The 27336-nt window shown below is 42.5% G+C and overlaps 2 protein-coding genes across 8 annotated transcripts in view; one reads left to right on the top strand and one right to left on the bottom strand.

Moving 5' to 3' along the window:
• The window catches only part of LRRC18 (leucine rich repeat containing 18), a 94592-nt gene that overhangs the window by 42806 nt on the left and 24450 nt on the right, over nt 1–27336 (top strand). The gene's annotated exons all lie outside the window — the stretch shown is intronic.
• The window catches only part of WDFY4 (WDFY family member 4), a 150319-nt gene continuing 131325 nt past the window's right edge, over nt 8343–27336 (bottom strand). The window contains exons 54-62 of the mRNA XM_072870865.1: nt 23444–23656; nt 22736–22883; nt 21707–21864; nt 19889–20047; nt 15848–16027; nt 12782–12964; nt 12092–12179; nt 9747–9858; nt 8343–8638 (exon numbers count right to left, since the gene is read on the bottom strand). Of these exons, the coding sequence (XP_072726966.1) occupies nt 8572–8638; nt 9747–9858; nt 12092–12179; nt 12782–12964; nt 15848–16027; nt 19889–20047; nt 21707–21864; nt 22736–22883; nt 23444–23656 (1308 nt within the window). The 3' untranslated portion in view covers nt 8343–8571. The remainder of the gene's footprint in view (nt 8639–9746; nt 9859–12091; nt 12180–12781; nt 12965–15847; nt 16028–19888; nt 20048–21706; nt 21865–22735; nt 22884–23443; nt 23657–27336) is intronic.

The following is a 27336-nucleotide window of genomic DNA, read 5'->3' as shown; positions in this document are numbered from 1 at the left end:
ACCCCACAAGAGGCTTTTCAGTCTTTGACCACCCCAGTCAGAAATGTTCTGGCAGCCCTTTTCAAGTCTCCAGGTGAGACCTGCTCAGGTTTTCATTTTAGTACATAACACAGCTAGTCACTGCAATTGCATTTCTCCCTGCTGTGCAGGACCTGGGACTCTCCTGCATCTCCCATCAGGGAAGTAGAAGTTCATGTGTACAGGGTCCCCAGGCAAGCTCACTTGGGTTCTGGTCCTGGCTAGGGAAAATCTTTGGGGAAAGGGAGTTCTTACCTCCCTGTGTGCCTGTTCCCTGTGCCCCTCTTGAATGCAAGCTGTTGAGTTGAACTCAAACTTTCCATCTTGGATTTAGTTTGAGTTGTTAAGCCATATTAAAATCCTATCTATCTTGTCTGCAGCAATATTTTACCATAAGGAATCGAATGAGAACACAATGGTGCATTAGGGCTCTGTACAAGACAAGATCAGCTTTGGGGGCTTTTGCTTTCCTGTTCTGGGCTGTCATGGTCTTGGGCACAGTTGACAGCAGCTACAGTACATAGCTACCCACAGCCCCACATCTTTCTTTGAGAAATTAGCCGTTGATCCTTTTGGATTAGCCTCAGGAAAGAGGAGGCCCCCAGGAACTTCTCTGACTGCTAACAGTTCTCTCCTGACACCGGGGGGGAAGCACAGCACAGAACCAGGACATCACATAAAATCATAGAATCATAGAATTGTTTAGGTTGGAAAAGACCTTTAAGATCATCAGGTCCAACCATTAACCTAGCACTGCCAAGTCCACCACTAAACCATGTCCCTAAGCACCACATCTACACCTCTTTTAGATACCTCCAGGGATGGTGACTCAACCACATCCCTGGGCAGCCTGTTCCAATGCTTGACAACCCTTTCACTGAATAAGTTTTTCCTAATATCCAATCTAAACCTCCCCTGGTGCAACTTGAGGCTGTTTCCTCTTGTCCTATCGCTTGTTACTTGGGAGAAGAGACTGACCCCCACCTCACTACACCCTCCTTTCAGGTAATTGTAGAGAGCAATAAGGTCTCCCCTCAGCCTCCTTTTCTCCTTTTCTCTGATAAATGATTGGAAGTGGCTTGGTGAGCACTTCTGCCAGCTCCCTCGGTACCCTTGGGTGGATCCCATCTGGCCCCATAGACTTGTGTGTGTCTCAGTGGTGGAGCCAGGTCGCCAACCATTTCCCCTTGGATTATGGGGGCTTCATTCTGCTCCCTGTCTTCCAGCTCAGGGAGCTGGGTACCTGGAGAACAACTGCTCTTACTATTAAAGACTGACGCAAAGGGGGCATTAAGTACTTTTCCTCATTCTTTGTCACTGTGTTTCCCTCCGCGCCCAATAAAGGATTCAGATTCTCTTTAGCCCTCCTTTTGCTGCTAAGGTATTTATAGAAACATCTTTTATTGTCTTTTATGGCAGTAGCCAGATTAAGTTCTAGCTGGGCTTTGGCCCTTCTAATTTTCTCCCTGCATAACCTTACAACACCCTTGTAGTCCTCTTGAGTTGCCTGCCTCTTCTTCCAAAGGTCATAAACTCTCCTTTTTTTCCTGAGTTCCAGCCAAAGCTCTGTTCTGCCAGGCCGGTCTTCTTCTCTGACAGCTCATCTTTCAGCACTTGGGGATGGCCTGATCTTGAGCCTTTAAGATCTCCTTCTTGAAGAATGTCCAGCCTTCCTGGACTCCTTTGCCCTTCAGGCCTGCCTCCCAAGGGACTCTATCAACCAGGCTCCTGAACAGGCCAAAGTCTGCCCTCCGGAAGTCCAAGGTAGCAGTTCTGCTGACCCCCCTCCTTACTTCTCCAAGAATCAAAAACTCTATCATTTTGTGATCACTATGCCCAAGACAGCCTCCAACCGTCACATCACCCACAAGTCCTTCTCTGTTCACAAACAACAGGTCCAGTGGGGCACCTTCCCTAGTTGGCTCACTCACCAGCTGTGTCAGGAAGTTCTCTTCCACACACTCCAGGAACCTCCTAGATTGTTTCCTCTCTGCTGCATTGTATTTCCAGCAGACATCTGTTAATTTGAAGTCCCCCACGAAAACAAGGGCTAGCGATTGTGAGACTTCTCCCAGCTGCTTATAGAATATTTTGTTTGTCTCTTCATCCTGTTTGGGTGGTCTATAACAGAATGCCACCATATCTTCCATGTATATATACAAAATATACAGGACAAAAAACCACATGGGGATGGGCAACAGTTATCACTTTCAAACATGGTAACTGGACATGTCCTCCCCTTACCATAAAAGCAAATAAGGAGTCACTGGATACTGCTCAGTGGTGCTACACCACTTCCTTCACCTCTGATTCTGCCTGCTGTGCATAGAAACTAGAAGGGAAACTGCTCAGCACCATCTGTGAAGGAATTTTTCAGGCAGCCAGTTAAGCAGCTTTACAAGTCTCATTCCCCTGCACTAGTCCTGTGGGAGACAAGTAAGTGGAGAACCCTGGCCTAAGTACTCAGATCAGAGAGGATCAACAAGACTGACAGCCAGCCATTATTATTCTATATGGCACTTCTATGCCTTAAATGGTCCTGCCTTGCAATGGCACTCTGATCTCATGGAACACATACCCTTCAAATCCCTTAGGCAAATGTAGGTACCCTCACTTCTACCTCCACTTCCTCCTTGCTTGCTCTCAAAGAGCAACCAGAGCACAGAAGAGCTCTGTCCTGCCAGGGAAATAACTCAAAAGCCAAAATTAGTAAATCACTGTGCACATGATGACGGCAAATGGCAAAGGCCACTCCTATGTATCACTATAAAAAATAACATTAATTGGGATGCTTTGCAATTTCCTGTACAACCCATAATTAGGTTAGATAAGAAACTAGCAGTGTCTAAGTGCTATAAATGTCTAAATTAAGTTATTTTGAAAGTGCTCGGCACTTTGACATTTGAGAGTTCAGAGTAATTGGAGTATTGAAATAAAATTGCTTCTGTTATTTAAAAGGTCATTATCTTCTTCGGGTAGATATATGAGGACTATTTTCCACTCTACTGAGCCGTTCTATTTGGTACAATTAGACCCGCTTGAGTAGATTTCTAGTGGGCCTCCTCCCACTTATCACAGTCCCAGCACTGCCACAGGGAAGGGCCTGTAAATATACAGCCCAAATACAGAGTATATATTCAGCTCATAATCGGGCTCTGAAGAGCCAAGAGCTGCCCAGAGCTTCAAACAGACACCCATCATGAACACCACAGGCTGCCACACCCAGCAAGGTGGCAACTGAGTCCTTACCCAACCAAAGTCAACAAATGCCAGGTTACAGGCAGAAGCCAGCCTGTCAGGCAGACAAAGGCTTTGGAGCAAATCAGGATTTCACCTTCCCAACCAAGTTACCTCATAGTCTGGCAGCAACTCTGGTTATTTCAGTAACACTACTGGAATCCCTTGTTTACAACATGCATGGTCCCACTGTCACAATAAGGATATTGTTTTGATAAGCGTTTTGCTTGCTTACCAGATTTGGTGCTCTGCAACAGTGACAGTCAGAGATGGGAACTTAAAAGACTACACCTTCACTGCATTTTATTTTGGTTAGTCCAGCAGTGTCAGTAAAATAAGGGGGGTATAAAGACACAGACATTGGCAGAGGAGATTTAACTTGTTACCACCTCTCCACTGGAGACTGCCACAACCAGGAGACCATGGGGAAGGGACTGAGCAGAGGAATGGCCAAAGAGCACTCTCACTGTTCATTCCAGTGGCTTAATCCCTGTGCTCCCCCTATGGGAGCTGAGCATCCCACCAAAACGGGAGGAGCTATGGGAGCATGACTCTTCGTTGTCCCTCCTGGCCAGGGAACAGATGTACGAGGGAGAAGCAAAGTCCTTAGAGCCTCCTGCCCAAACTGAACAAGGAGACAATTTCTGACCTCAACAGGGAAAGTTCCCATGTTGCTGTTGCAGTCACCCACACAGAGACAGCTTCTCTTCCATCAGTAAGAGCTCACAATATTCTTTCCACCGCAGAGACTCACCTGACATCCTCAGCTCCAGCCACCCAGCCAGCACACTCACCATTGCTCCCTCATGACTGCCCTACCCCACCAACCCTCCGCACGCATAGGGTTGCAACACTTGGGTATGAAACACATCAAGTGATCACTGAACACAGGCACAGCTGTCCCCACCACAGGGCCTACATTTGCTCAGTACTCATTACAGCAGATATTACTAATGGTCGCCAAGGCTGCCTGGTTCTGGATACCAGGTTTCCATAAAACATGTAACTCCAGTGCAGGGAACGAGGGGGTTCCCTTTTAAAACTTCATGCGGCAAATTTCCAGGAGCCTCCTGAAACTTGGGAAGAGCTCCGATGACAACCTGTCTGTAAGGTAAAAAGCACAGGGAAGGCTGGCATTCCTCCACCAGCCCTGTTCCCTCTCACACCTCCCCATCAGCCTGGCTGACTTCAATGACAGTAATTGCTATGCACATGTCTGAAGAGTGACACCAGTAATGCAACTAGTCTGATCCCTAAGTGATGTGTGTGACCATGAGCAAACAAATCACTACAGATACCTGGATCAGAGGTGCTTAGTACTAACCAGATGGAGACAAGAGAGCTGGGATCAGGTCCAGAGCTTTTCCGGGCTTCTTTTTCAACTTCCTTGGGGTGTCCCTCCCGAAAGATGAGACACAAGCATGACAGGCTGCATTTTCATGCAGAAGGGAGCATGTTCCTGCAAATTATTTTAGCTCATATGGCTCTTGGGTAGCTTTCTTTGTGACGTAGGTGACCCTGAATGAGATGATCTTACTGATAGCCTCTTGTAACAAGCTTTCAGATCCCTCTATGAAAAGGACTTGGCAACAGTAGCACATGGCAACAATCACAGGGAAACTTTCCTGTGGGAGTTACAGATTGGTTTGCATGGATTTCTCAAAAAAGGTTTGAGCAAATTCTTTTTTATGAGGATGCAAAGGCCCGGCAGTGCACAGGCAGCTCTGCAAATATTGCTTCACTAGCATTTATTAGCCAACAGAAAGCTACAGAAATTGGACAGTATTTAAGGTTCACTGTAACATTTATAAGACTTCTATTGCCGAAAAAGGAAACAAGATGGTCTGTGCCGTAACCAAATAAGTGTGATTAAGGTATTTTAGGGTTTATGGTCCTCGATTAGATTAAACTGATTTTTAAAGTCACATAAAGGTTGTACTGTTCCACATTTCTCTTCTTGGTTTCCCTACAGGGCAGAGTTAAGACCGTGCCTTATTTCTGCATTTCTTATCCTAATGGGATTGGATTTATTTTAAGGGTAATTATCACCCTGAGCTACATATGCCTTGCAAAAGTTAGTTCTGAGATAATTACAACACTCTGGTGATGTTTGCACTGTGCCACTTACAGTAACAATGGAGTTATGCTGAAAGCATTTGCTGCAGAGTTGCTCTACTTGCTTAATTTTTCAAGCATATTCTAGATCTGCTTCCTCTACATCCCATGCGGCCACTAGAGAATTAGTAGGCATTGATTCCAGGTAGACACCACTACTGCCTCCGAGCTAGCACCAAGCTTTGTCTATGTGTCAGTGAAAGCTACCTCCACATCTAGAGCTGACAGAATTTCATGGACATTCATCATTTATCAAATACACAGGAGACCAACACAAATTTAAAGTAGGTGCTTGTAGGAGGGTTGGTTTCAGCTAATTGTTCAACCATATATTACAAATCTCTAGCAAAAACTTCGTGTCACAGAGACTTGCCTGCAGAAAAATGACCAGGTAGCATTCTACCACTGTCGCACACCCTGGCTGTATCAGACCTAGGAAATTTGATGACTGCAACATGCTTACATTTGTGCCTTAACTCTGCAAGCAAGGAGTGGTGCTTTTGGTACTCACAGTATGCATTTCCTTCCATGGCTTATGACTCTAGGGAAAAATCCTCTAGAGCTGGAGAAGAAACCAAAACTTCCTCAACCAAGCACTGTTGTATAGCAAATCACTCCTAATCAGAATTTTCACCAGGAGGAAATTGCAACCCATTTCTATCCATTTGCCTTCTATATTCTCCCAAATTACAACTCCCTGAACATTAGAACAAACTTGTCTCAGGAAGACATTCATTCTTAACCTGCTGACTTCCATTCACACATGCACACTCTGGATTTGTTCTCTGTGATCCAAAGCAACAGCTGATGCACGTCATCCTTCTCTTGAAGATGTAATAGAACTGATGTTAGGCACAAGGAGATGAGCCTGTCAAATTCATGCATGGCTAACCTACAGCTGGCCTCTTCTTATACCAAACAAAGTCAGGTTGATGTCTAGAGCACTGGAATCATCAGTGCTGCGGTCCAATCTGCAAAGTAGGTGCCAGTGCCAGCTCTAGGAAAGGGAGTTTCTGCTATTAGCAAACACAGACTGCATGAAAAGGCTGGAGGAGGAGACACAGTTAGCAAGCTATCAAGATGCCTACTACATTTACCTACTACTACTTACCTACTACCTACACATGCCTACTACAAGATGCCTACATTTATCTAGTGGTAAATGAAAACACAGGTAGTGAGATTCTTTCATAGCTCTTAATCACCTTTATCATGGCTCAGTAAAGCTGTATTCACAGTTGACAGGAGTCCAAGTCTTGCTGTCCGTGTATCCAAATCACAGCTTATTTTTAAGGAATGCGCAGAGAGGGAAAAGAAAAGAACTAGTGTACTTAATAAAATTGAATTCTATGACAATTGACCTTTCCCTAGTCCTCAGGAAAAGGAAGGATGGGCATAGTCCACCTTTGCTCCACAGGGTTCCTTTGATCGCAAAAACATTAGTGTGTTTTGGCCTGTTTTCAGTGTATGTTTCACTGAGCACAGAAAGGATAGTATTTGAGTCATCAAGTCACACACTTGGAAGTTAGAAAGGACAACCAGTCAGGTCACCTGTGTAGACATAATGGAGCCTTCCTTGTATGTCTGCATCATGAGCTAGCCCCTAATTACTACATTTTCCACAGGCAATTACCTCACTGTGGAGGTTAGACCAAGCTGCAGGGTGGGCTGGGGGGGACACATGTCTCGGCACTCTGTAAGGAAGCAAGCTGTCTTGCTTATTCAGCAACATAATTCAAAAGAAAAGTCATGAACAAAGCAGTGCACTACAGGAAGAAGAAAGTTGATGGTGTAGTTAGAGGAAGACTGGTAAAAACCCATCTTCTACTCCAGATTCTTCTTAATGACGCTGGCAAGTCTCTAGCACCAAGATTTTGGCATATAGCAGTTCCTCACATTCCTCAATCTCTGGCTGTCCAGTGCAGCACACACAGGGCTTCACTCCTGCAGTGCTAACCAGTCCTAGTGCAGTGGAAATCAAGGAACTCTCCTGGCTCTGTCTGTTCAGGGGTGTGTTTGGTGGTATGAACACAAGGGCCTTCATGGCCACAATGTCCTTCGTGTTCATCCTGGCTCTGGCCCTGACCCAGTCTGTGGTGTTCAGGAAGCTGCTCTGCCTCAGTGGCTACTCAGCCCTTCTGTGTGTAAGATAAGATACTCAATTTCTTTAACAGGTCAAGGAGGGGAAAGGGAGAGGGGGAGTTAAGTTATCAGCTTAGGTCCTTCAAATTCTCATAAAATGTTAGGGAGCCTGATTTTTCACACTTTCTCCACCTCCACTAGGGACACAAATGGCACTTAAATTTATTATACTATGGCCTCAGCCTTCTTACACCACAAATACCCACTTCTACCATGCAGCATGATTGTGAAGGTAAATCCTGAAGTACATCTCATATTGATATTCCAAAGAACATTGGGACAAGGCTAGAAAAGAAGGCAGTGAAGGAGGAGAATGAAAAATTATGTTGACCAGCTGTGTCAGATCTTCATCCTCACCCATTCCATGCATTTTATGTGCCTTGCTCACTATGAAAAAAAAACAAGTCAGAGATTAGGAAACTAAAGATTGCACCATAACACATGTTCACAGTGAGGCTGGATAGAGGCACCACTGTCAACCTGGGAATTCCTACCTTCACTTTGCAAACAAAATAGCTTTTCAGAAGGCATGCATACATTTTCATGCAGATTCAGGGAAGGAGGAAGAGCAGGAACGGAGATATTAACATACTTGTATGTTAATAAGAACAAAGATACTGCAACAAACTCACTTAACATCTGTTTGAAGCCTCAGTATTTTCTGATCTCATGGTATTAAAATTAGAATATGCTAATTTTATTAAACTACATTGCTCTTTGGCATAATCAAAGCAGTTTTATTTGCTAGCTATTATTTGGGAAATACAACGTATTATGCCAAATTCAGTATCTAAAATAACATTTAAAATATGAAAGTTTTCCCTGGACAAATACTGCAAAATCTCATTGTCTATGTGCATATCTGTCAGTGTGTCTCTCACAACTTTGGAGTCCATTTTCTAACTTCAGTCAGAGTTGACTTCAGGGTCAGTCCAACAACTCCTTTGAGATTCAGTCCCCACCATAGGCTTCCAGTTTCTCTGACACTTTCATGATCTGAAGGGTAATTTTCTTTCCATTTAAAAGGCTGAAAAAACAAGAGTTCTTGGCTATTTCTTCCTACCCATCCACAGACCAGCAGCAGACTCTTCCCCAGTCATCACCAACTAGGAGCTTGGAGGAATTTCTTGAGAAAGAAAGAAGAGAAAAACATTTAAGAACAAGATGCAAATAGGCTTTCTCCTGTATGTCAAGCAATTAGGAGGATGCAATATTCAGGGGAGCAGGTTATCTTTAACGTTAAATTTGAAGAACAATGATATAGAGTAGACAATGATTCATACTTCAAAGACTGAACTTAGAATCAGATCCAAACTATTCTGGAGTTCAGTGGGTTAGTTGTGGACAATCTAGCCAGATCAGGAGCTCTTACCCTTCACTGATCCTGAGAATCCCTGAACATTAATTAAATCTTCTGGCTAGATTCAGAATTCAGACTTGTTAGCACACAATGTCATGGGTTCACCTACTGAAATCTCTGCTCCATGCAGTGCCATCAAAACTGATGAAACTAACCCTCCCCACCAAACTTTCCCACTTTCAATGCATATAAGCATCACACTCAAAGTGCTCGAAATCTGAGCATGCAGAATATAGGAATCATTTTAGCAACTATCAAAATGCCAACACTTTTGGAGAGAAAGACAGCAACTGTTTTACAGTACATTGTAACATCCTGGGGCAGGAGATAACGGCAAATATTACAGCCAGATGAAACGGCAGGAGGGGGATTGAGTAAACTAAAGTACTGCTGGCTGTGCAAACGAAGTAGAGTTTAACAACGAAGTTGTCCTTTGGCCAAAACCATCCTGTTTACATTTTAAGGAGGTAGCATCTCCAGCAACGCCTAGGATAGTGGGTTTTCTGTGGTGCAGGACAGCGTAGCAGCTACTGATCTCTACAACTGTTCTGTCCGAAAGCTGCTCTTTCTCCTGGGTTGTCTCCTATCTGACCACTGACTATCCCAACATCCTTCACTTAAGAGAGTTAGCCAGGCCAGCTCCCAGAGTGACTGCATTTGGCTAGGACAGAGTGATTTGACTGAGATTTTAAAAAAACCCAACAACAACAAAAACCCCGCCAACAACAAAACCCAAACCCCCCCAAACCCAGCAGCAATACAAGGTTCAGAACAAAACAGAACACCCTGCTGATTCCTGGTGGGGCGGTGCAGACCCTGAGGCTGGCGCCATGCTCTCTGCCGGGCACCGGCTGCAAGGCGAAGGGAACAGTACCTGGATACAGCCAGCGCTGTCACTGCTGGGCTCGTCTTACTTGGTTTTCCAGTCAAGGCAAGGCTGGGATTCAGTTCCCGACAGAGAACAAGATGTTTTCCACACTTGTTACCTGTTGTGTGGTTTAAAAATAAATATTTAGAAAGTGTCTGGGGGCAGCATGGCTGGGTTTGTTATTATTTACAGTCAGCAAGTTGTTAAGTTGAGAACAAATACATTTAATCTCAGCCTGTGCTGTTGCAAAATAGGCCCATCCCAATTTAATTTGTGGCTATGATAGTTACATGTGCTGACGTGCGGCTGTATCAATTGTGTGCTAAATTGGATTTGTGTATTATTGCTTTCTAAATTGCATGCCTAGTTCAGCAAAATTGTTCATCAGTTTTCACTGGCTCTATGCTTAATAAGATGCCCCACAATACCTTGCTGCCAGGATATAATACAGCCCATAATTGCCTAGTAAAAAGAAATTACATAAAGCCCTGGTATTATCAACTTATCTAAATCTGCTCATAACAGAACCAATAATTAAATGCTGAGAACATTTCACATACGCACACATACATACACACACCTAACAACGTAACTCAATCATAGTTACTTTGGTCTTTTTAATGACTGTGTTTTGTATTAATTTTATTTTCTTCAATGCGTAGAATGAGATGTGGGAATATTTGGCCATTTAAAATAATTCTGAAGGCATTTGAATAGTTTAAGGGAGCATTGTCACTGCTTTGATTACACCTCTCAACTCTCTAATAAAGAACACTGTTGCTGTATGCATCTGCGAACATGTGTCCTTATGCTCATGTGTGAACAGGTGTGTGTGTCTACACATCACCAGATGTGTGGTCAATGCTTGTCTTCTTTTATGATCCTCTCTGAAAAAGGCACAAACAGGAGTATTCTGCTGTGCTCCCACGGGCAGCTTTTAAGTCATAGTTTGGAGAACTGTTTAAGATATAAATTTTTAAAATAGCTAAAATCTCAGTTTGCTCAAAGACATTCGTATGCAATTGTACCTGAGTAAATAGGACACGGAAATAAATGCCATAGGAAGTTATGGGCAAGAATTTAGGAAATTCTTAAAACAAATTGGATGTTTGTACTTGTAAAAAGAATCTGCAAAATGACTACATAATACTACAAGGATTTTGGAAGGAATGTTAAGTCTTTTGCTTTGATTTACAGCAATCTGATTAGCGACCACAATGAAACCAAACATGTAGCTACCACAGCCAGACTATTTCACATCTGGCATCTCTGGTGTTCTTGCACCTTCCCTAGAAGCATCTGGCTCTAGCTACTCTCAGGGACATGACAAAAGGTCGGATGGGCATCTGGTTTGGCATTTCCAATATGCCTCTGTATGTATAAATATTTTCACATAGCAATCTAAGTAATGTAGATGCCAAGCTACATGAACAGCACTTCTGAAGATCTCAGTGCTAATGCCCAATTACAATATCTTTTTATGCAGATGTTACATCTATAGCTCTATATTTATGCGAATTGTGTGCCTAAAATTGAAGTAATAGAGAATGTCTGTAATGAGGATCACAGCGAGTAAGTGGTGTACATTATACATACCAACACCACAATTTCTTTCTCTTATAAATGTGCTGTGAAGAGAAGCAAGCAGTGCTATTTAGGATGTGCCTTTAAAGCTCCGTGGCAGGTTTCAGCTCCTGTATTTGTTAGAACAGAGAAGTGAGCTCGAGTTGTTTTTAATACCAGTCAGCACCGTAGCCCCATCATCTTATTAACCTCAGCTCTGTGAGAACTCCAGGGTATCAGCTTCAACTTGGCACAGCCTTGAATAAACAGCTCCATGCACTAGGGCCTGTTGCTGGCCTCCCACCAGTTTGAAGAGCCTCTGACCTCACTTAAGGTGGCAAAGGCAACAAACTCCCCTGTTCCATCCCAGGGCAGGGTCTGGCACTGCCCACTAACATTATGCCAGGATACTTTAGTACAGGCCATCAGCAGAGGTGCCAGAGGAATGGGCTTTCTGGAGCCAGGATAGTTCATTAGTTTCATAGGTTTATGCAGAAACATGGTCTATCAAGCTTGACAGAACCTATGACAGAGACTATGAAGAAGCTTTTGGCTTCACCCAGGCAGGATGTGTCCTTGAGACTGGTGTCTCAGGGCAGCTCTCTGTCTCTAAGGTAGGGCAGTAGCTACCCACTACTTCTGCTGCTGGTTACATTAATGCTGCACCAGTTACCTGCACCATCTCCCCTTCACACCACTGTGCTCACACACAGTCTTCTTCCTCAAAACCAAACAAGCTCTGCAGCACACAGTTACACTGCAGTTCACAGCCCACCCTGTGGCCATACCCGTGTTGCCTGGCTCTTCCATTGTGCCTCTCTGTGGTCTCAGTCCAGGAGCTTGGTCTGGGGTATTGGTGTATTCAGTCTTCCACAGCTGTGCCAGCAAGGAGGTAAAAATGGAAAAAGCATGGATTATAACAGTGGAACAAGAGAGAGATGTGGCTGCCTGCTTCCCAGCAAGGGGTGGAAATTGGACTTCTAACATGAGAACAGGATTTTGCAGCCGTCTCTCCCTCTGCCACTGTGCTGCAGGGCATCACACTGGAGAAATGCATGCAGGGAGCTGGTGGGGTTGCAAGTAACCCAGGAAGCTCTCCCACCAGACTGGAGGCAGAACCAGCAGTGAATTCCTGCTCCTGAGAAAGTATGAGTTAATAAACTGAGCTGTGAACCAACTCTCAGAAACAAGACTCAAACATATTTCCGATTGGCAGTATAATTTTTGCTTGCAAAACCACACCAGAATGAAAAGCACATTTTCAAAACTCTTCCTGAATGGCAGACTCCTCTATTCAGGAGGATAAAAGTTGATAGGAAGGAAACATTTTACTCCCATTTTCAACTTCTGCCCTGTGCTGCCCTGTTAAGAAAGTGGCATGGGCTTTTACTAGCTCTGTCTGTCCATTTAGGATGCAAAGTTCTGCCTCTGGTCTACAAGTGAATGAGGATTCCTTTTCCTCTCTCCCATCCACCTACCCTCACCACTCCATCTGTGCTTCCTGTGATGATGATGCTGTGTGTGTCCCAGTCCATCACTTCAGCAAAGCAGCAGCAAACAATATGGCATTTAGGGCTGCAGGTGGTGTTAATGCTTGCAAGAAGCTGGCCATTGACTGTCCACAGATATAGGTAAGATCCAGCACAAGAGATAATATCACCCTGTAACAAAGCAAGAGGCAGTGTTTCAAAATCCTACACTCATCCTCCTCACAACTCTTAAGTGCTGATTATAAATTACAGAGTTGCTCTGACTTAAATTCTGACCTTTGTTTTGCTTCTGGGCAGATGATAGAAACCAGAGAAAGTAAAAATGACATTTTTTCCTCATGAAAAATTCTGACATTTTTAAATTGTAGAAACCCAAAACAACTGTGTCAGATTTAGCAGGATAATGCAGAAACAAAGGTGTTTTGCATTTTTTAAATGAAAACATTTCTTTAAGCTTTCCCTTTCTATTTTCCAGAAAATCCAGGCTTTTAGTAAAAAAGCAGACTGACAGACTGATCTAGAGATGGTCAGGGACAGGGACTGTGCACAGGCAATGCCTAGCACAGGTTCTGGGCCAGGACTAGTGCTCTTTTAAGTTTTACAAATAAGCATTCTCTTAACGACATGGTGTTCACCTGCTTAGCTGCGAAGCCTTTGGTGATTTCACAATCCTCCTCTGCCCCTCACAGGGAGCTTAATGTCATCGCATTTTTAGAGTGTGTTTTGCATTTGACCAATGACCAGCTCAGCATTCAGTGACCTGCACTTCTGATGTGGAAAACATCCTTTGCAACTGAATCTCTCCTCTCCCTTCCGTGCAGGTGCAGTCTTACCACAGACTGCATGTAAGGAGCAAATACACAGGTAATCCCTTAGGGGCAAGAAACACACAGAACCAAGAGCCAATGCTGCAATTTTAAATGATCTTATCAAAAGTGCATTTTGATCAAGTTGCTAATTGAAATTCCACCTAATCTTTCCAGGCTTGATGCATACTAAGAGCCAGCTAAATAGAACACCATCAGCAAAGTCATCTGATTCTGGCAAAGGCCAGCGTGCCCTTAAATTAGCACCATACATCTGGTTTAAATCAACTAACACTGTACTTCGCCCCTGCCTGATTTGGGGCCAGGGCTCTTCACACTGCAGGGCAGAATTCTGAAGATAAAACGAGGATAACACATTCAAAACAGAGTTGCCAATAATTAAAGAGATTAAATTTCAGCTACCTTATCTGCATGAGAGTACATAATGTCCAGGCATTTGGTAATGATCTACAGTGTTCTTCAGGTCTAGACCAGGGATTTAAAACTTACTGAAATCATTAGTTACAGCAAGCTTTTACAATCCTCTATAAACTTCTTGGGACAGCCTTTTTATTTTGTGTCTACATGACAACAAACACCATGAGGTTTGGATCTATAAATGGAGTTTCTAGGTGCTCAAACAAATATAAAAAAACCCAATCACCTAATGAAGAGCTGTATAAGGTTCTTATTTCACAAAAAAGTATGTGATTCAGATTTCTTTCCTTCAAAACCTTGCTTCAAAATGTTCTGAATTTTCCAGGAAAAAACCTTCTTACCAAACATATAATTTTGTGTCAATGAAAATATTTAATTTATCACAGTGGAAACATTTTGTTTCTATCTTCATGTTATAATATATAAGTATATATAGAAAATTTAAACAAAAACACATTTCAGAATTAAGCATCCTGTTTTGCTAACGTCAAAAAGAAATTTTTCATCCACAACATATGGCCCCCTTCATCTTTTTTTCCTTGAAGTTTCAGTCACACTTTCCTAAGGTTTTTCCTCTTTTAAATGAACCTTTCTGCAGACTAGTGTCCAATCAGTTTAACCATTTTCACTCCAACAAGCTGGAGAACTGCGCTTGGATCAATCACCAGACTGTTCCTGGCACAGATCATCTCATTTCTGGACAGCTCCAGAAGAGGAGCTACCAACTAAAAAGGCTACTGTCAATGGTAGGCTGGTACATAGAAAAGAGAGGACTCCATCCTCTTGGGGTCTCAAGCCCATGGTCTGTGCCAGCCCACCCACTCATTTCTGAATGCCTGGCACTGCTTCAGCTGACTTCATAAGGGACCACCAGGGTATTCCGAACTGGCCTGCTGAAACCACTGGCCATGTTACACTAACCAGGACCCCTGGGGCTGGGAGCTGAGCTGGCACTGAACAGACTACTTAATTCCCACCCTCAATTACTAACCATCCAACTGCATGGTTAATAAAGCTCTGATATGAGATTACTATTTTTGCACTAAGTAGAAAATGTCTGCCTGGTTTCTTACTGCTATGAACTCAGTTTTGCTGCTCTTGGTACAAGCTCTGGTACTGGATCCAACCTTGAATTGTCTAAGCAGCTGGAATCCAGCTCTAGTATATTAACAGAGACAGAAAATACAAATGTACAAGCAACATTTCTGGGAGGTAGAAGGTTGGAAAAAATCTTATCCAGAGTGTTTACAGTAAAATCCAATACAGAGTATTTTCCTATCAACATGCATGCAATTCTAGCCAGGCACAGACCACAACAGACTTATTCCCACTGGTATCAAGAGCCCCTCCCACACCTGGGAGTAGAAGGGAAAGCAAAAAGACAACACTGTCACAGCAAAGGTGTAAGGAAGTTGTCAGCTGAGGCGGCAGACTGAGGTCTAACGTCTCAGATGACATGACTCTGCTGCATGAATGTCAGGAGAAATTAATGAAATAATGGAAGCAATAAGGTTATGGGTGAGCCAAATCCAGGAGCTACTAGGGTAATACTTCATGCTTCGTAAACTAAAAGTTGTTTAATCCTGCTGTCTGCCCATCCAAAGATGCTTCTACTTAGCTACTCAGTCTAAGATGTTGCTTTTAGTGCTTGCTTCTCATCATTAAGAACACTATTAGCAATCTCTGTAGAAAGAAAAAAAATCAATGCATCAGACTCTCAGGATGTTTTTACGTTGGGAAGAGCACCCATTAAATTATCATGAAATGTTCATGGATACATCAGAAGAAAGATGATAAATTAAGATCTTACTGTTGAATTGTTGATGGCAACAGAACAGAGGCTTGCCCTGTGGGCAGGAAGCTGGTTTATGTACGTCAGCTGGTTCAGGTCCCAAATGATGCAGGTTCTATCATCGGATCCACTCACGAAGATGCTGTAGGTCACAGACGCAGCAAGGCAGGTCACTGCCTGAGTGTGCCCATACAAAGCCTGGTGGGGAAAAAGCAACCAACAAACCACAGCAGAGAGTGGCTGATTTACTAGGGAACCACAATCCTAAGTTATTTGCTTAGTAAGATCAAGCAACCTAGTCATTCTTTGGACAACTGAAAAAGGTATGAGGGAGAAATCCCAAAGGATGTTATAGAAGCATCCTTGTCCTCAACTCGTGGTTGAGGGAAGTTGAGTCTCCAAGAGATTAAATGATTTGCCTCAAGCTGCATACTAACTAGGGCCCTTGGCATACATTTTAGACTCTACAACAGTGCTTTGTGCTCAGCAACAAAACATCATTTTTCACTTCAGTCCATGCATTTTTAAGTAAAATTTATGCTTGGAAATTACTATTTCTCAATATTTAAAAAAAATTTTGAAACAAAACTTATCAGGATGTATTTCAGTGACCTTCCCCAGTCTTTTCTTTCTGTTTTCCTGAACAAGTACTAATATTTTTCCAATTTTAGTTAAGAAGAAAAACAGCATTTGGGGATAATTTTTGCATAAAGCCATATATGAATTCCCTTCTCTTTCATCATTTTCCAACATCCCTTTTTTTTGTTTGTTTTATAGGTTCTAGAGACATAAGGAGTGCCCAGTTTAATTTTGCCTTGAACAGTTTTGTAAAAAAAGACTACACTTTAGGCAATTTAATAGCACAGATAGAAGTCATGCATAGAAGTATACTGATGACAATTGTTTAATGTAGCATTCTCAAATGACAGCAGTATACATTTCTGCTGCATAACCACCGATGACAGTAAAGCCTGTAGGGCAACAGAGAAAAAGTCCTTCACAGCTTTCCTAAAAAGCCTTTCAGGGCTCAATTTTTAGCTGCCTTACTGTGAAAAAACAGACCCACCAGTTTTAATGTTGGTTTTAACAGTAAATGCATATTCTCTGCTGGCTTTCTCTACATGACATAATTAGCACAGGAGCAGGAGAGCCACATGTCCCAGATGATTTTTGCAAACACATCTCATACTCTTTCCAAGTGTGACTGCGAGACTGAACTCTTGCTGGCTAACACGTGCTGCCACTTGCCAAGGTTACTAGGACAACAGTATTCAAACATTAATCCACTGGTGAAGAAGCTGAGCTGCAGCAGGCTATGTACTACTGAAGGTGACCTGCAACTGCAAGGGATGAATTTCAGCTTGTGATTTATTCCATTCACAAGAACTGTCGACTAAAAATACTGGCACAAAATGGGGTCTCCAACAGTGATTTTCAGAGGTCAGAAACACTCTCAATTGAGCACAGAAAAGGAGGCTTAGCAATAGCTTTGGACTAGCTGTAGAACAGTCTCTTTACAAAGGACTGGGCATAACCCAGTGCCTGTGCTCGAGAACTGCAGAAGATCTCTGCAAAAAGGGCTGGGACAAGGCAGGTTCAAGGGCTCCAAATTTCCTCTCCTTCCTCCAAAGCCTGAAAGAAAACGTACCCACTGTGACAGCATCCAAACTGCCAAGTCAAGCCAAGCTAAGCTCTTGCACAAGTTTTAATAAAACCCTTTTTTTCCTTTTTTCTTTTTTTTTTTTTTTTTTAACCCAGAAAGATCCTACCTGGCAGTGAACTGCTTTTAATACAAGCTGAGTGTGGAAGAGAGGGCTAGACCTGTTATAATCTCAGGCTAGTTATAATCTCAGCTTCAATCCACCAGTGTCTCAATGCATATTCATGCAAAAACAGTCGCATGCTTTTAGCTCTCTACTGTCTTCTCATTATTGCTCTGCAAAGACTGACAGGTTTTCCCTTAATGGGAAATACCCTGCAGCATATCTGCAGAAAGAACTGTGAGGCCTATCTCCAGAGTAAATTCACAAATATCAAAAGACAAAAAAGACGACCAGCTTCACTGAAGGAATGTTTAGTCCACGAAAACTTAAACCAAGTCTGACCATCCAACTTAACCGGCTGACATGGGCAGGGCTATGCTCAACACCTCCTTGAGAGGTCTGTGTGGCAGACAGCACAGCTTGCTCAGATGCTTCTCCCAGTCTAGTGTTTTATTTGGCCCAGAAATTCTGGGGGCTGGATCACACAAATCACTCTGCTCATGAACACTGAGGGAACTGGTAAATTGCATGGATCAATACTGAGGCTATTATGCTCAATCTTTAGTGTTACACAAAACTGTGGAAGCAGCCCCTGCTAGAAAGGGAAAAGTGACTTTTTCTGCTGAAATATAGTTTCTGTACTTTACTACATTCCAAACCAGAATGTGTCAGTCCCATGAGACAGCTGGTAAGTGAATAGCATCCACTTTATAGCACATCAGCTTTACTTAAGCAAAACTCACTCTCTCAGGAAAGATGATACAATTTTTTTGTTCAGCAGAAAAAGCATCCACCATGAAACAGTGAATTACATGAAAGCAGCAAGTAATTCACTGGACGACATTTAGAACCATAGTTCAAATTTACATCTATGCCAGACAGTCATCAAAAACAGCCCCTGCTAGTAAAGAGAAGGAAAAAATACAGAATTCGTCATTGCATGATCTCATGCCACTTTGTGGACTTTGGGTAATACCAGATTAATCACAGTGGAAAACAACAGCAAAGCTGATTTTAGACTGTTAAAGAGGAAGGCATTATATTGGAGATAAAAGACAGCCTCTTCAAACAGTTGCCTGAAACTCAAACTGACCCCCTGGCTGGTATCATTTTGATGTTGATGAAGACTACTGCTTATGCTTTTCTCTGCTGCTATTTCTTCCATTTCTATGTCCATGTGCTAGTTTGGAACAATAAACAGCTGGATTAAAAGGTCATCACTGAAGATCTTGTCTCACATTTCTGGAAACATTAGAAACCTCAGAAGAGAGACTGCTCTAAACACAGTTTCCCCCCTAATTTCAACACACAAGAATTTCAGATAAATGAAGATCTAAATATTTCTCTGGCATCCCAACAGACATTGAAGTTTTCACATCATTTAATGACAAATAAAAATAAGTTTTTAGCTCAGGGTATAGAAAGCACTGAAATATTGTCTGAATATCCCTCCAGAGCAAATGAACAGAAGAAGCTTCTAACACTTGGAGACCTTGCTGATCAATGAACCCTTTATTAGTTTGACTAAAAGTAGCAGAGCATTTTCTGTCTCTTGATTTCTTAGGGAAAAAGGGTCCCATGCTGCCTTTCAAATATGATAGAGGTGTACTCTAGCTTTACTTGTAAAGCTGAGAACTCATCATAGCTGAACCACACAAATCTTGCATGAGGCTTCACTTTTGTAAATGAAATAGCATTTATACAGCTGTTTGATGACTATAGATGAGCTCCAAATCAACAACTACTAAAGGACTTTGGACAATGAGGACAAACTATATCATTCTTATTGGAGTGACAGATAAACTTTTTATGTTCTGAATTCAGGTTGAGAGAAAAGAATCAAGAACTTTGCTTAGCTGAGCTTTCATCTCCATCAGCTAAGTTCGCAGGGTGTTTTGGAGATCCTGTGCATTGCTGTAGCAGCCTAAAAAAGAACTATAAGCATCTCCAGGTGATACTGTTTTTTGAAAATAATCCAAGGGTTGGCTGCACTTCAAGTGAGGACAGCATATGCCTTATCTTCACTGTTTCTTCGATCATGATAAACTTTGAAAATGCTACCGAAGGGGGAAAAAAAAAAAACAAACCAAGCAGAGTTCATAACTATAAGCTGTGGGTATAAGGCATATTATCAGCTCCTGACCTGATAACAGGCTGTCACATGATACTGCTGATTGTTGGTTTTTTTCTGCCTTCTTGATTCACCCAAAGGTGTTTCCTCTGCCAGTCATCAGAGAAAGAAACTAATCTTTTGCTTTTCATTAAGTTTCTATAGCAAAAGAGCCACAATACTGACCTGTCTCAAGTTTAGACATTTCACTTTGTCCTTGACCAAGGAAAGTTCCCAGATACACACAACCGAGCTTGTTCCAGATGTGATTATGGTAGTTGCTGAAGGACACACAGCGCAGAGACACTTTCCCCAGTCTGCCATGCACTCAAATGTAGTCACGTTCTGTACAAGAAAGCAGCTTTCAGTCAAATGCTCACCTGGTGATACCATCCATTTGTTACTATCAAATGGCAGATTCAATTTTCAGAACTGAGCCTCCATTTCTTCAAACCCAGGAAAGAAAAGCTCATCTTAGCCAGTCCCTATGCTCACAGCACAGCTGCGTAATATGTACGTGCCCAGGCTGTGGCTGCATGCAGGTGTGCCATCTTCCAGGGGCCAAACAGGAAGGCTGGACAAAGGTCTGTGCCTTATGTCTTAGGATACCTGAGTCCCAGTCCCTCTTGTGCCACAGACTTCCTACATAGCTTCAAGGCATGCTCATTCTGCCACTATATAGTGACGGAATGCAAAATTTCAATGTAGATTAAAAAGAAAGCTCAGGCTGTGACAGCCACTGCTAACAGAGTTATTGCCAGGCTCTGTGACCCTCCTCTTACTTGGATTGAAAAGCCACTAAATTCCATTCTATGCCAACGGCTCTGTTAGCAGAACCCAAACCAGCCTAAACCAAGGTTAGGTCTATTACACATTGCTACAATTACAGCACAAACATCTTTCTGCTCACATTCTGCATTAGCTCTCTCCCACATGACAGGGACAACACTATGGTGCTAATGATTCTGGTGGAGCTCAGCTACAAAAACCATACCACAGACAGAACAAACCTTTAGCTACTTACAATGAGGACAAAAATTTCTTTTAAGCTCATGTCCAGAGGCACTGTTGACCCAGAGAGAACTCAAGTTGGACTTCCAACTACTTCCCATAGTGACTGTGTAGTGATCACACTCACTATGCTCAGTGTCAATAGGCTCAGTGACACCCTGACTTTTGAAGAAACAAAGTAAATAATTTATACCTACAGCAGCACTATGAATTACTAAGCTCTGATTTTAACTGAAATAAATGGAGAAAACTCTCAATAATTTTATACAGGGAGCAGAAAGTAAAATAGATCTCATGGCTTTTTCACTTCCATTGACTGTGGGTATGTCTGTAAAAACATGATGATGTGGCTTGCACAAATACCCAAGTCAGTATCTTGCTGAATGATGTATTCTGCTAATCTGGTACCCAAGCTAACTCAGATGTCTTTGTGTGTCATAACATTGTCCCACACATCCAAAAATCAGTGTGTTTGTAGTAGAGGAAGAAACTGGATCTGTCAAATGCCCTAACAAGCAGTGTGATGACATAGACTGTTGATTTTTAACAGCAAAGAACTAAGAGTATTAACTTTCTAGAGCAGAAGACATTATTATTTTGAATGAATGCACTGGGCTAAGCTTGGGAGCCAGAGGGGAATTGACAGATGGTCCTATCTTAATTCCAGCAGAAAGTTCTGCACAATGAAATTTCTAATCAGTGGCCAGGAGACCTTGTATTGTCCTCACAACCTATGAAATGGGATTTCTCCTTCATTTTGATGGACAACACAGTGACTAGAAGGAAAACTTGCAATAATTTAGAGGGGAAATGCCACATTTTTCAGCAGTGTAGAATGACTTTGTACTCTGTTGGGATAACCAACTTGAGATTTGTCAAGAAGCTTGACTGTGAGGAAGTCCTGTACAGCATCCTCTGAAATGGGTGCCCAAACCAGCCAAAGACCAAAATATACCATTAATTTCTGGAATGCTTAAGCTTTTTCTTATTTACCTTCTCAGACCCATAGTTGCCAAAGCAGCAGGTGAAGTCCTCAAATCCCCAGCAGAATGTTTTGCTCCAAAGAGGAGGAATCAAAACTTTATTTTTTTCGACAGCTAGAATGCCTTTCTCAGTATGAACAATGTGCCCGATAGCGCCCTTGGGATAGTCTGACAAGACAGAGAACATATTTAATTCTATTGGTTTTAGAGCACTTATGTTAACTTTCCTCCTTGCACAGCTTGTGTGGTGAGGCTGGCAAGTCCCACAGCTGGGCTCAGGGCTGTGGCCAGGCCCACAGATAGAAATCCACTCTACAACTGAGATTCCAGACAGAATAGTGGAAACACTCCTCTCCAATGGACCACATAAATCCATGCAGAAGGAGTGATGTGCTCCAAAGGAGGGGGTTTAAAAGCAGTGTCATTAAGCTCCTTTTCATTGGCAGACTGCCTTATGCCATGCACTATAGAGGATGCCGGCCATGTCACCAATCGCCTCTGTAGTACAGCCACAGGAGCCCATTGTCCCCACAAAGATATGTGATGTAAGGAACACCACTGTGGGATGAAAAAGTAGGCACACTGAAATTTTACAGGCTTCTTCATGGTAAGAAAAGTAGCAGACTAAGAAAAAGATGAAGAAAAAGAAAAGATTTGAAGATCGAGAAGCAGGGAAAGACACAGTATTTACTTTGCTGTTGAATATAAAAAAAGAGAATGAGAATGGAAAACAGAGAGCTTTATGTTTCAATTTAACATATTCAGAATGTAGGAGAGAGAAAAGATTTAGGTGTCTTATAAAAAAATCTGTTCTGAACTCTGCAACAGAAGTTTCAAGATTTCTCCTGAGTATTTGAGTGTTTTCAATGCCCACTCAAAATACACACATACACAAATAACAATTGGCAGAAGGGATCTTGATTGTACCAACTCATACAAGGCTGTGTGACTATTTTTGTGCTCTTGAAAATCCAGATTCACCCCATCCAAGAATTCTGTACTTATTAGCTCAGAAAATGGAGCACAGCCCCTGCAGCACCTTTTACTGTAACTGGTGAGAGCTTCAGATTTTGCAGGCTGCTCATCAAAGGAGGAAGAATTCCAGCTGAGTGAAGGGACAGCACAGTTTCTCTTCCTGATGAACTTTTCCCTTGGGCATTCCTGGATGGATGTGGTTTCGTGAAGAGCTGGAACAAAGGAATGGCATTGAAAAATGACTCTCTATTTGCCAGATCATGCAGGAGAGACATCTGTTTAAATCCTTAATCATAGACTCTGGGACTGTCATACATGAACCTCTTCATTGAAATAAAATCTTACCCTTATTACATTTTCATCAGACTACATCCCTTCCTCACAGAGATAGGAAGCTAATCCCAGCAATTCAGGAGAAGAGAGAAAAGCATAGGTGAGACTTTGAGCTGCTTTTATTTGACTGTACCCATTCCCAGACTAGTGGTTACTCATGTGACTGTACTGAAGCAGCAGAACCCGAATTTGATGCCACAACTGTATGGCATACAACAGAAACAGCATGAGTAGAAAGTGGAATCACACGTGTGTGGGTGCATACTGATGTAGTACACAATCTGGAGAAGTCTATAGCCCAGCAGATTTAAATTTCAGCAGATTTCAGCAGATTTAAATCAGAAAACATCTCTGATTTAAGTTTCTATTCTCACTTTCCAGTTGAAATACTACAAGGTCAAAATAAATTATGCTCTCTACTCTCATTATAAAGTGGTACCTGCTTTGGTATCTGTCCAAAGTTGCTGATAAAACCCAGGATGGTGCTCTTAATCAGAGGATCTTTAATGTTGTTGAGGTCCATCTTGTCTCCGTAGAAGTAAGGGTGATAGGTGTTAACTGCCTCCACCGCAGCGGAGCCATGTTGCTTGTGGCCAAAAATCAGATCTATCCAGTGATGGAGGCGTGCACTAACATAGTCACTTTCCAGTGCCTGAAACCAAAAGAAAATTAATTAATTCAGTAGAGTGTATCCATTACAAATGCACTACCATTTTCCAATCCCTGCTGGAGACTTAAATTCTCTGCAAGTGAATCTTTGCACTTTCAGTTCCTCCAGTACCATCATTCTCAGCACATCCTCACAAAATGTGACCAAAGACATGAAAGGTGGATCCCCACAGGAAACAGAAGGACAGAGTGCAGCATGCTTGACTTAACAGACACAAGGAGCAATATCCTCAGAGACAACACAGGCAGGTTCCATAAAGCAAAGTGCAAGCACTCCACAGATCTTGGCACATCCTCCAGCTTCCAGCACACATTAAAGCCTGTGCTATCATGTCTTCACCAATACTGTTACTGACACAAGATGGTTTGAATAAGCAAAACATTTGTTAGCATTTGGTACCACCACTTTGCTCTATAGACAAACCACAGGCAAATTAAGGTACTAGTCTATTGGTAGAAATATGCCTTAGTTATGAATCATACTGAGTAGCAGAGTATTTGAGAAGATACATATAAACATAGATTGGAAAGGGAGATGACTAACAGAGGGGCTGTAAGCTGGGTCTGAAGGATACAGTAGGAGAGGCTGCATGCCATTCACCAGCAAAGAGAACGTAGAGCTTGTAGTGAAATAGCAAGGGGTGCTGCAAGCCAAGACAGGGAAGAGGTTTTGCAATAGCAGAGTTGGGGTACAGCAGGGCAGCTGTATGACAGAAGCTTCAAGACTGCTTGGGTTTGATCAATATTTTTCTACCCTTGCAGGGCTTAAGCAGAGACCGTTGCAGGACCAGATTTCCTCATCCTGGAAAAGCTCAGATTCTGAACTTTTTTCCCAGAAATAAGAAATGGTTAACTTTGATTAGATTGGCCACCCATAGTGACAGGTGTGTGGATTAGTGGGACAGAAGAAACAATTTCCACTGGAGAAGACTGGGACAGATGCTACAAGGCAATACATCCAACCCAACATGGACTCCCTTGAAAGCTGAATGTACTCATAGTGGAAAACTTGTGCTTGGAAGACCCAGACAGCAAGTTCATAAGCAGTGGACACAGGTTTGAGTTGAACCTTTGCCCACCTCCAGGTTAGCCAGCCTTACCCATGAGGCTTCACTAAATGCTACTGCCCCTGCCATCACCTGCCTCACCAAATTTTTGTGCATTCCCAAATGGCCTTGCCCAATGATTCGAGCAGCAGTGTTAAGCATTATTAAAAATACTTTCCTATTTCCAAATCATTTGACTGTGCAATACTCCCTGATGCTCAGTTAAAGGTCTCCCAAGCAGACCATCCCACCCAAAGCACAGCAGAAATAAACAAGCTAATGGGATCCAGAACAATGGCTCATTTCACAGAGCAGACAGTTAGCCCAGTGCAGCTGGTTTAAATGACCCTGCCCACAGCTATAACGATCACAGGGCAGCTCAGAGAACAAGCACAGCATACAATCTGTCCCCTGCAAACAACAGGAAAACACTTATGAACAGACTCAGAACTCATCCTCATTAATAAAAGCAGTTAGTCCATGAATTACAAACTGTAAATTTTGCCTGGCATCACTGCCAGAGCAAAACAAAGCAACCAACAGAGCTGCAACTGTGCATCCTCTCAGTATTTCACTGAGCACTATGACAAGCCAGGCAGGGAGGGAGAACTTGTGGACTAAGGAGAAGTAAATAAATTTATTTAGTAGACTAGATACCTAACTTATTAAACATGAAACAGGGAGCTACTCAGAGTTTTATGCCAAGAACAATTCCTTGCTCTCATATTCTTTAAAGCAATAGCTAAACCTCAGAACAGTGTTGACCTGGATCTGTTTAATGCACCAAACTCACTGTGAAGCCTCCTAAAAATGGCCATGATACCAGTAACAAGTACATCCAGCCTTATGGATGATTTCAGAGGAGACAGAAACCCTCATGTTTCAGAATTCAAGATCTCTAACTCTTCACTTCATGGTTAGACAAACTTTCCCAGGCAGGCTAATCAATTTTTTTCCCACAGCAAGATTTCTTCCACCCTCCTGTGTAACATCTAGTACTAGCTATGGTTGGAGAGAGAATATGGGACTGACTGTACATGAGGTCTGTTCAGGTCTGGCAAATCGTTAAGAACACGAGTCTATAAACGTGATCTTTCATTTGCTAAACTGCTCCTATTTGCAATTTGAATTAATTTGTAAAAGTTGTGTGGCTTTATCAGCTGTGCCAGTGTTATCAAATAGTGCAGCTCAGTGGAAGCAGGTCTGTAGAACAGAACAGATGGTAGAGAGGGCCCCGTATCCACATTACGTGCACTGTGGGGGCTTTACTTCAAACTAGATCTAGTCTGCTCCCACAGGCTGAATGCTACCAGCATCTGGAGTGCACAACTGCAGTGCAGCTTTTGGTTTAGTTTCATCCAAAACAAATCTAGCTCACACAGTCTAAGATTGCTCTACAATGAGAGCAAAACCATGCTATACAGGGGTGACTGATAAATTCATTTCCAAACTGCACCCTTACTCCAAAGTACAAGGTGAAAGCAGATGTTCCCCATTGTATCTAAGTGCCTACCATTATACAAGCAGTAAGGAGCACAGCTCAGTACTTTACATTCCAAACAAGCCACAGTATAAGAGAGAGCATTTCTCCCTACATTTTTCTTTGGAAAACATCAGTGTAAAATTGCAGCAGCTTTCAGGCATCCATGGATTTCTGTCTGCAGCACCTCTGTTAGGGAAGGTCAATGTTGTCTTTCCCATGTTTGGGAAACTGGAGAACAGATAAACACCTTGGAAGGTCACAGAGAGTGCATGAGAAAGAGCAGAGAAAGGAACCAGGGCGCCCCAAAACCTACATGCCTTCATTGGAGACACTGGGGAAACACCAGGGAACTGTTGCATGTTTGACCTCAGTGGCCAAAACCTATTTGCAGTGGGTAGCACTGAGTTGCTTCCCTGCAAGGAAAGGGATTGGGCACTCCCTAGGCTCAACTCTTCATTTTAGCAAGGACTGTACTTTGAGCAGCAAGCCTGCAGTGCACACAAGGATCTCCTTCCTCATAGTAGATGTATCATCATGTGGTTACAGGCACTGACAAAAACTCAGGTCTCTCCTCCCTTCCACTACCTTTCGGTGTGACTAGAGCTCTGAGCCTCTAAATCACTCCCTAGGAACCTTCAGAGATGCCTGACTCAGTAAGAGCTGTTATTGTGTACGTGCAGGAGCTTAAGCAGTCTGAACATGGCTCTTAATCTCTCTGCATCTCAGTTCCTTGGCAAAAACATTCTCTCCTTATCCTCTCAAGCTAATAGGTTGCAAAAAGGCAGGGGATAGAGTCTGACCGAAAAATGGAAGCTAGGTTCTGGGGGAAATTCAGACACTGAATAGTGTTTTCTTTCCAAATCAGAACAAAAAGCCCAACTCTCAAGTTTTCTCATGTATTAAAATCTGCCCCTCTGTCCAATTCTAAATTTGGAAAAATTACATCCTTTTATTTTACTAATAATGAAGCTATATACCATACAATATTAGTTACCACAGTTACATCATAAAATAAAATATTTTCAGTTCAGCCTATAATCTAATATAAACATTGCAATGAAAAGATCATTTTGAAATATTTTTATAACAAAGACATAAAGTTGAAATTATTTGAGACATTTTCTTGTTACTACT

The sequence above is a fragment of the Ciconia boyciana genome, chromosome 8 (genome assembly GCF_034638445.1).
Source record: "Ciconia boyciana chromosome 8, ASM3463844v1, whole genome shotgun sequence".
Taxonomy (NCBI): Eukaryota; Metazoa; Chordata; class Aves; order Ciconiiformes; family Ciconiidae; genus Ciconia; species Ciconia boyciana.
Note: the sequence above shows the minus strand (reverse complement) of the source record. Positions and strands in the feature narration are given on the sequence as shown.